Source organism: Podarcis pityusensis (assembly GCF_964106645.2).
Source record: "Podarcis pityusensis genome assembly, chromosome: 3".
Lineage (NCBI taxonomy): Eukaryota > Metazoa > Chordata > Lepidosauria > Squamata > Lacertidae > Podarcis > Podarcis pityusensis.
Genome location: NC_138026.1, coordinates 74,487,890 through 74,498,251, shown reverse-complemented (window position 1 = coordinate 74,498,251; position 10,362 = coordinate 74,487,890). Strand labels below are relative to the sequence as shown.

The 10,362-nt window shown below is 43.1% G+C and overlaps 1 protein-coding gene across 1 annotated transcript; it reads left to right on the top strand.

Moving 5' to 3' along the window:
• Positions 1–1,535: 1,535 nt before the first annotated feature.
• PDCD2 (programmed cell death 2) lies at positions 1,536–10,217 on the top strand. The gene is made up of 6 exons (XM_080998654.1): positions 1,536–1,919; positions 4,095–4,337; positions 6,368–6,517; positions 6,990–7,105; positions 9,448–9,564; positions 9,992–10,217. The coding sequence occupies exons 1-6, from the start codon at positions 1,625–1,627 to the stop codon at positions 10,148–10,150; spliced, it is 1,080 nt and encodes a 359-aa protein (XP_080854780.1). The 5' UTR covers positions 1,536–1,624; the 3' UTR covers positions 10,151–10,217.
• Positions 10,218–10,362: the final 145 nt, after the last annotated feature.

Below are 10,362 nucleotides of genomic sequence, written 5' to 3'. Positions count from 1 at the left end.
GTGTGTTTATTAGAAATAATGTGAGTCGCTGATAATGGCTGATTTTTAGCCTTTGCTCTCATCAACGATACTATCTGTTTATACAGTATATGCTTGCCAGGAGTGGGAGGGAGCACTATAAAAGAAAGCTAACATTTTGTCCCATTACCAAAATAATTTCTGATTTTAAAAATGGGGATGGGGAGAGAAGATAAAAGGGACTTGTCTTTGTGCTGGTTTGGATGGCTATATGTTGAAAAGAATTGAAAATAAAATTGGAAACAGTGCCAGTCCCACAAGAGAAGTAAGTGGAAGGTATTCATAGTTACTGAATTTCATGCTCTTGTGATAATGCAAACTGTTCCTTAATGTACAATGACCATAAGTATTAACCTAGTATCCAGTGCATCAAGTACGAACTTGAAACACCATTCTGTTCTTGCAGGGAAGTGATCAGTACACCCCCCCCCCAAGGTGATCAATCCCCCTTCTCTAAGAAGCATGACCCAGCTGCAGTATAGTATGTGATACTGCATGAGTTAAGACTAGCATTTGCCCCAGTATCTCTATTTATCTTCCTCTTTCATGCAGCTAATTCATATGACCAAAAACGAATCCTCACCCCCCAAATCTAATAGACACAACAGTGACTGTAACTGGCACCTTAATAATGTGGTCATCTGAACATACTTTGGGTTGGTCATATCTAGAAGAAGACATAGTTCCTGTACCTGGATAACTATGGAAAAGGAGATTCTATTAATTGCAGCTTTTCTTCATTACAAGCTCCACTTGCCCATATCCTCTCTTCACAATTATTTAAAGGTACCTGCCGCTGCTTGTTAGGCAAATTTGCTTTTGCATAAAGCTGGTGAAAAGGAAGCTGTGTAAAACCTGGTGGCCCACTTGTCCCTATCCAGTTCTAGGGTTTATCCCAGGTCTCACCCCTACCCAGCTAGGTCACACTGCCCATGCTCTGCCCCCTCCTTGAAAGCTTTTATCTGGCTGAAGTGTGTCTTTGACCAACGGCAATGCTTCTTGCTTTCCCGGATGGAGTATGCTGTGTGTATCATCTGCAACACAACCCACCCGACAAACTTGCGAACATAGCTTCCTTCATGTTGGCTCAGGCTGCCCACACGCCTTGCTTTTTGCCTTGCCCACAACTGGCATGTGGCTCTCAGAAAGCTGCCCATGAGGCCCTTGAGGTTGGGGGTTGGGAGAGTTCCGACATTAAAAAACACAACCCGATTCAGTATTAGGATTCGGAGTAAAAATCAGGCCAGCCCAGAGCCAGCTCGTGTTTGTTCTGGATCTGGAAGGGGGCAGGAATTCGGTTCGATTATACTCCAGCTAGGATTCTGACCCCTTTAATTCCAGGCGGTGGGGCTTGAAGCCACCTCACTTCTTTGTCACCACCAGAGGGTCTTGTGAATCTGGTCCAATTGGGAAGAAAACCACCCCGCTGCCCGCCACTTTAAAGAAGGACTGTCCTGCGGGGAGGGAGGCGCCGTTTTGGAAAGAACCGTCTCCAGCCCAACCCCCGCAGGTGCCTCTGCTCTCCAACGGAGGCGCTGTTGCTTCCCCTCGCCAGGCGGTCTCCGTTGCCGCTAGCTTCCACCGCCTCGGCCGGGAAGGAGACATCATGGCCTCGCGGCGAGTCGAGCTGGGCTTCGCGGAGGAGGCGGCGGCCTGGCGGCTGCGCAGCGAGCAGTTCCCTTGCAAAGTGGGCGGCAGGCCGGCGTGGCTGGGCGAGGCGGGCTTGCCGGGCCCCGCCGAGCTGCAGTGCGGCGCGTGCGGGGAGCCGCGTGCCTTCCTGCTGCAGCTCTACGCGCCTCGGCCAGGCCGGCCCGACGCCTTCCACAGGAGCCTCTTCCTCTTCGGCTGCCGCCGGCCCGCCTGCTACCGCCTCGCCGGCCCCTCCCCGGGCTGCTTGAGAGGTGAGGGGCGCGGGCAGAGAGGGGCCTCGTGTCGTCTGAAGGGCCCTCGGTCGGGTCTGCTGTGGGCGTCAAGGCATGCATGAGGCAGATGCTGGAAGTCCTCAGTCCCCTCCCCTTAAACCCAGCGGTGCAAGTTAGGACTGCAGCTGAAGCCCTCAAGGCCCGACTGGGGAACCTGCGGTTGTCAGCAGCCCCGGCCAGCATGGCCAATGGTTAGGGGTGAAAGGAGTTATTGGATGGACCGGCTGTTTCCCTGGGCTCTTTGTTGTTTGTGCCTATTAAAATTTGGGCCCTTCCATTGAGGAAGACGGAATGTTGCCCTAGTCCAGTGGTTCCCAACCTTTTTTGGGCCATGCCTCACCTAAGCATCTCTGAAATCCTGATGCACCCCCCCCCCCGCGACATAATTCTTATTATTCAAAAAGTGAACTCCTATTCACGTGGAGGAAGCCGAAAAGGCCATTCATTGTTAATAACTCATTTTTGAATTGCCCCCCCTTAAAAATCAAATTGCCCCTCAATGGGGCGTGTGCCCCACATTGGGAACTACAGCCCTAGCCGAAGGCAAGTCACTGGCCCATCTAGCTTGTATCATATACAGGTGATGGCAGTGACTCCCCTGGGTTTCAGACAGGGGTCTTCTTCCCTACCTTTATGATGGCGATCGAACATGGGGGAAGCAGATACTGTACAGCCCATTTCAAATAAAAATGCAGCTTTCTTTGCCCAGCTCCCTGCTGCTGAGCTCCCTGTGTAGGAGTTTGCTTATATTTGCTTATTCAAGGCATCTTCAGTCCTACCACTTGTCACGATACAGATGTGTGGTAACGTCTGCATTGGCTCACATCCTGTGCACCCTGATTCATATTTGTCAGGTGTATCCTTACAGGTTTGCTTCTGCCTTGCGGCACATCTGGTAAAGAGGTGGGATGTAAATATTTCCACTAAATAAACGCAAATGTATCTTAGGTACACAGCTAAAAATTTAGTTTTATTTATTTCTACTATTTATAGACTGCTATTCACCACAGATGTTCACAAGGCAGTCTACACAGCAGTCAATAAAACAATCCATCGATCAAAATAAATCAGTGTTTAAAACAAAGAAAAAAGCACAGGTAAAGTTCAATAAACAGGCATAATACAACTTACTTAAATAGAATGCTGTGAAGGAGTTCTAAAACTGGAAGTCCAAAAATAATAAACAAAGCCAGCTTATAACTTTATAACAGAAATTGAAAATGGGGGGGGGGGGGAGAGACTTGTCAGTGGCTTCAATCTTGTGCTCGGGAACATGTCATGTTGGCCCCACTAAAATCCGTAGTATCTTTGTGTGAGTAACCAACTACAAGATTACAGCATAGAAATGATGAACGGATACAGTGTATGTCATTTGGTAGAGTTTTCTTTAAAATAAAGGGAGTCAGGCAATCTTTTTTTTCACCAACAACCCATGTCAGCAGTTAAATATCATATGGGAATGTTTCTTCCCTTTCCTTAAAGTGCTGCCCTTGTAGATGCATTAGAGAGCATCTCAGAGCACCATAAATCGCCATGTTTGAATTAAATGTCAAAATAAAAAAACTGGTGAAGTGGAGCTAAGGAAAGGGAGGTATTTTCTGGTACTTCTTGGCTGGCTTTGATATTGACAAGAACAGCCCTTTTAAAATGCGAGACAACCAACCAACCTCTGAGATCCTAAACTGACAATGTTTGCCTTGCTCTTGATACTTTCATGGCATAACTGGTCTGTTGAACGGAGCAATTAAAGCATCAAAAACGGATTTAAGAAAACATTAGCAGTGTGAGTCTTACCTCAGATGGTGGCTAGAAATTTTTCAGGTACTAACTGAAATGTGTGGTACTATTAAACTAGAATTGGAGCGTGTGTAGTTTGACACTGCTGAGAAGTGAATTTTCTCTCAGATTATATACATGCTGTGCATGCTGTTATACCACACTCAAATGCTGCCAATATTACAAAATTAGTGGATCTCTCCCTCCCTTAAGGAGCTTTGGATCCTTTGGAATAAGAGGTCTCTCCTCCGGTAAAGATTAAGGAGAAGTGTAGCAACTTGTATAGTTTCTGACATAGCCAGGTCAGAGAGAGCAAACAAAAAATATATATCCATACTGTTGCTTTCAGATAGTTAATAATTTTTTTCTATTTTCAAGTTTTTAGGAATCAATTACCAAGGAAGAATGACACCTACTCTTATGATCCACCACGGGAAGAGCCACCCCACGAAGAGCCAATTTGTGCAAATCTACAGCTAAAATGTGGGACAAAGCTGTGCCGAGTCTGTGGGTGTTTAGGAAGCAAAACATGCTCCAAATGCCACAAGGCTCATTACTGTAGCAAGGACCATCAAGTTAAGGACTGGAAAGCAGGGCATAAGCTTTCATGCTTGCAGTCTGGTAAGCAATTTGAAACTCTAGAAATTTGCATTGATTTAGAGGAGGGTCTCCATCAGTTGAAGATCGGCTTTGATTACTTCAGAATTAAGCAGTCCAAGAAGAATTGTTATAATTGGGGAGAGCAGGGGGGGTGCAATCACAATGTTTCAGGGTAGGGGGAGGTATGGGAGGTGGGGGCAGGCCGGGGAAGGGGCACACGGCCTAGGTACTTAGTGATTGTGCTGTATGCCAGCCTGTCCTCCAATCTGAGGTATTGCAGTCATCCTGTTAGCCAGCCCTTCGGTCCCCGGCTGCTGCCCTGAATGCCAAGTTAGCTCTGAGGAAGACCTCCCTTATCCTATTCTGGATGAGGAGGCTGATCTGGTCTATATTACTGATACCTTGGTGGCTTAGCAAGGTGTGGTTGGTCTTACTCAGCTGTGTCCACCAGAGTATTTGGAACAGCATCAGGGCAGACGTGAGGGTCAGGGAGGGGGTATTGTTGTGATCTATAGAAATTAGCTCTTTCCAGGCTCTCTGTCTATTTGGGGGCAGGAGAACTAGAGGGCACGTTCTTGGCATTGGGCAATTGGGACAGATTTGGCATTCTGCTGGTTTACCGTCCACCTAGCTCCACAGCAGTCTGCCTGCCTAAGCTGACAGAGCTAGTCTCAGGTGGTGTTGAAGGCTTACAGACTGCTGGTTTGGGGGGATTTCAACATCCATGATGAGGTGAATGGCTCTACAGTGGCTCAGGGCTTCATAGCGGCCATGGAGCTGTTCCAATATGTTATTGGCCCAACACATGTGGCAGGCCACGCTCGGGACCTTGTGAAGAGGGTTATCTGAAAGTGGAGGTTATTGGCATCAGTCTCTGGTCATGGTCTAATCATTTCCTATTGAGATTTAGACTTTTAGCACCTTTTTTCTCTCTGCAGAGGCTGGGTATCTATTAGGATTGTCTGCCTTTGGCGGCTGATGAATCCAATGGATTTCTAAAACTGCTCTGGGAATTTTTTTGGCTGATATAACTGGTGCTCATATCAAAGCCCTGGCCAGTCTCTGGAATATCCTAATGGCCATTGACATGATTGCCCTTCAGCACCCTGTCCCATTTTGTGGAGCCCATTTGGCTTCCTGGTACAGTGGAACCTTGGGTTTCGAATGCGCCTTGGAAGTCCAACGGCTTCCGAGGCGCATTTCTCCATTTTCTCAATGGAATTTACCGACCACCCATTGCACCTTGGTTGTCAAACGTTTTGGAAGTTGAACGGTCTTATTACATTCGACAACCGAGGTACCACTCCATAGCTTAGGATGAGGAAGCAAGCTGGGAGACAGCTCAAACGCAAGTGGAGCAAAACTCCAGTCAAATGCAATCAAACACTAGTGAGGCCTCATCATCAAGCCTACCAAATGGCAGTGAAGGCAGCAAAGAAGGTATACTTTGCTGCCTCCGCTGCATCCTCATTGTGTCATCCAACAGAGCTTTCCTGGGTAGTGCAAGGCCTTTTACAGTCTGGCCTGAAGGAGGTGACACAGTAGTTGTTGTTGTTGTTATTCACCTACGAATTCTAAAACATCATATCCTCTATTATATTCAGAAATTTTTGCCAAAATAGTTTTTACATATTTTCTGGCGTTGCTGCAAAGTCCACTTTTGGTCTTTGACATCTCCAGCAGCACAAGTTTCTTTTTTAAGCAAAGTTGCAGTGCCTCAATTTCTTTAAAATCCTGTTTGTCTCTGTGAGTAGAATGACATAAAAACTCTACAGTAATGCTAGAGGTGTTACTGTTGAATTTGGGGACATTTCTGCTTCTAGAGACAAGCAGGGTTTTTAAAGAAATCAAAAAATTGAGACACTGCAGCTTTGTATTAAAAAATGGTGCCTTCTGCTCTGGCTTTATTCTGCTGGCCATTTCATTCTATATTTGTCTTTGCTAGTTTTAAAGTTTGCCCCCCAACCCCAAGAAATCATTTGAAAATAGACTGATATACAAAATAGAATAGGAAAGAATGATCAAAATAATTTTGGGTTCTTGTTTTGTAGGTAAGCTGGATGTTGTTATTCCAGATCATAAATTTCTTTTCCCCGAGTATGAAATTGTGATAGAGCCTGAAGAAACTGACTCCTCCAATGTCAGTGAAGGAGAAGAGGAAGATCAGGACAAAAAAGAATTGACACCTGCCGCCAATACAGGTAAGTAGTATGAATAAATTTCCTTGCTGCAAGACCTATTTTTAAATTATACTACAGTTGTACCTTGGAAGCCGAACGGAATCTGTTCTGGAAGTCCGTTCGACTTCCAAAGCATTTGAAAAACAAAACGCGGCTTCTGATTGGCTGCAGAAGCTCTAGTCATCAGGAAACGTTTGACAAACAAAGGAATGCATAGTATAAAAGTAACACAGATTAACAATAAACAAAAAGTACATAAACTTGAAAAAGATTACATGCATAATCTCCCTGGCAAGACACAGCCTTTTCTTTTAAAAACATTTCACAAAAAGGAATATTTTAAACAAGTTACACTATGAAAATCAGACTCTTCATCTTAACATACTTTGTTCTAATTTCTCATGCAAACCTCCTGAAGATTTTACTTTTGCTTATTAAAACTATAGTATTGCTGATTTTAACACTATAAAGTTTTAATCTGTTTGGGTTTTAGATGAAGCACCAGATTCTCTAGATGAGACTTCATTGGAAGCAATGGCAAAACACGAAACCCAAGATGACAAGATTTTTCAGAAGTTTAAAGAGAAAATTTCTTCGGAACCAGAACAGGTTTTGAAATGCATTTTTCTGTGGCTCCCTCTATTTTTTTAATATGAGTTCAATAGTAATGCCTGTTTGTCATTTGTTACTTAGCCTAGAATCCTGTCAGTGTTGCTTAATTTTCTAACCACTAGGTCTTCATGCCACTAAAGTACTAAAATATGTGGTGAAGATCAGAAATCTGGCCCAAATGAAATCTTAGAAGTAATAGGGGAATTAGGTAGTGGCACCGCTTAGGGTGGCTACCTAAGAGAAATGGTAATATTGTTTTACATTAAAAAAAACCCACTTAAATGATAAAATTGGCAGAAGTGGAGAGCTCGCCCATGAGCTGGGCATGAGAATAGCTCTCTCCTGCTGTTATATACAGTGGTACCTTGGTTTGCATACGTTTTGGATTACAAACACGTCAAACCCAGAAGTGCGTGTCCCGGTTTGCAACCTTTTTTTGGATTCCACCCATTATTATTTTTTGGATTATGAACAAAAATTTTTTTGGAGGCCCCATTGGCGAAATCGCGCCTTGGGTTACAACCTGTTTTGGTTTTACAAATGGGCGTCCAGAACAGATTATGGTTGTAAACCAAGGTACCACTGTATAGCATATCCAACTAGTTCTTTTTTAGTTAAATTATGTGCTGTGTGATGAAGTACTTCTGTTTGTGTCTTACCATTCAGCTTCATTGAATGAAGTTCTAGTATCACGAGAGATGGAGAAAGATGTCTTGATCCAGTTCTTTCACACTATGCATGTTTTACACCATATCATGTTCCCTCGCCCTACTCATTTTTTCTAATTTAAAAAGAGCCAACTCTGTAACTTTTCCTTATAGTGGAACTGCTACAGTTCTCTGACCATTTTTGGTTACTCCTACATTTATTAATAATCATCATCTTACATTTCTCCTTTTTCTTCCTGACAGAGGCATACGTGTGCCTCCCAATCTCTTTCTGAGATGCAACAAACAGAACTGTATGGTTCTCAAAATGTGGTTGCAGCCAGATTTCTATAAAGGCATTGTGATATTAGATTTGTTTTCAGAATTCTTTCCTAAGGCTCCCTACCGTGGTATTTGCCTTTTTTTAACAGCTGCCACACACATTTTTATTGAGCTACCTACCATGACGCCTTTCCTGGTCAGTCACTGTCAGCTCACAACACATCATCAGTGTAAAGTAAGGATTTTTTTGCTCTAGTGTTCATCATTGTTCACCAAACCGCATTTGCCACTTTATTTCCCATTCATCTGGTTTGGAGATCCTTTTCAAGCTGTTCAATCCCTTTTTGTTTTTACCAACCGGAATAATTTGGTCAGCAAGCATAGCCACTTCACTGCCCCTGAAAAATTATGAACAGGCACAGGTTCCAACTTTGATCCTTCTGGCGGTTCCCTCACTGCAAGAAGCAAAGTTACAGGGAACCAGGCAGAGGACCTTCTTGGTAGTGGTGCCCGCCCTGTGGAATGCCCTCCCATCAGATGTCAAGGAAATAAGCAACTATCTTACTTTTAAAAGACATCTGAAGGCAGCCCTGTTTTTAATGTCTGATGTTTTAATGTATTTTTAATCTTTTATTGGAAGCCGTCCAGAGTGGCTGGGGAAACCCAGCCAGTATTATTATTATTATTAGGACCTCACTTCTTACATCCCTTTATTGTGCAACCTGTTGCTTATTCCTTCTGCTACCCTTTCTTTAACTTTTTATTGATCCAGAGGAGGATGTCATTTAGAACCTTTGACTAGAAACCATTCAGACCTTGTGGTTTTTAATTTCTTGAGAAGGAAGTCTTGGAAGTTCACCTCTTGTCACTAGTTGCCTCTGTCCCAAGTCTTCCACAGTGAAGACACATTAATTAACTTTTCAGCAATCTCCTTAAAACCCTTGTTATTATTGGTTCAACTGCCTCCATAGCTGGTTGCCTGTATTTGACATATTTATACTTTAATCAGTGGTTTCAGCAGTATGCTTCCTTTTCATCTCTTACTGTTTTGTAAGGATGTTCTTATTTGAGTAAGACTTCCATTTTCTGAAGTCTCTGATTCTTAGCATCCTGAAATAAAGCAAGGATTGGTTCTAGAGGTTGTAGAGCAAACAAGCTAACATGATTGCCATGGAGGCACAAGATTTGAGTGGGGTGACCAGCAGCACAGCATTGTTTCACAGAAGGGATGACATATATATTTCATTTTCATTCATAACCTTTTGCTCCAATTCAGAGAAATTAAATTGCACTTACTGACATTGATATTAATGGACCTTGAATTCAGGTTTCATTAATTTTAAAGGGACTGAAGTCTTGGAGCCTTTCCATGTAATTTAAAACTCCATCTGTGATCTCTCTTAATCTCAGATTATCAGATACTGTAGAGATGGAGAAGGCCCACTCTGGATTTCTGCAGAAAACATTCCTCAGGAGACGGACATCCCCAACTGTTTATGTGGTAGTAAAAGAGTATTTGAATTCCAGGTATGGAAATCTGGTTAAATTGTGTGTAGTAAGTGTGTGTGTGTAATATTTTGGAACTATAGTCTACTTAAATTAAAAATGGGTTGTTGACTAGAACGTAAAGGTAAAGGGACCCCGACCATTAGGTCCAGTCATGGCCGACTCTGGGGTTGCGACGCTCATCTTGCTTTATTGGCCAAGTGCTAAATAAACTTTTTAGGACAGGTAATCGCTGCAAATTTTCTACAGATTTTGCTGAAGTATTTGAATGGTGCTATTTTTCTCTTTCCCCCCCACCCCAACTAATCCTGTTGCTTTTGTGGGGGCTGGAAGCTAAGATTTGAAGACTATAAAGAATTGATCACTGTGCCTTCTAAACTATGTAGTACAGAAAAAGTACTATGTAGCTTAAAAGGGAACTTAACATTTCTGTTGTGTTTTGTTTAAGATTATGCCGCAACTTCTGAATCACCTAAAAGCTGACAGCCTTGGAGAAAGCATCGACTGGGGAACACTAGCTATTTATACGTGTGCCGACAGCTGTAATAGAGGCAACCACTATACCGAAGAATTTGTCTGGAAGCAAGATATTTCTAGCACTATTTAATATCTACAAAATTTAAATGGCAGGACATTTAACTCTGCATCATTAAAATATCTCACTTTATAACTAATCCTGTAATTGTGTTTATTACCTTGGGACATCTACACAAAACATGGATAAAACAAAAGAAGCAAGAGCTTATCCAGTGATGAGATGATAACAGTTGCCTTTTTGTTTTAATAAAACCATTAGCTAAGGTAGCTTTATTATATTGT

Coding starts and splice junctions, on each gene's coding strand:
- PDCD2 (XM_080998654.1), top strand. CDS start 1,625: ATGGCCTCGCGGCGAGTCGAGCTGGGCTTCGCGGAGGAGGCGGCGGCC. Junction 4,338..6,367: donor GCTTTCATGCTTGCAGTCTG/GTAAGCAATTTG, acceptor CTTGTTTTGTAG/GTAAGCTGGATGTTGTTATT. Junction 6,518..6,989: donor GACACCTGCCGCCAATACAG/GTAAGTAGTATG, acceptor TTTGGGTTTTAG/ATGAAGCACCAGATTCTCTA.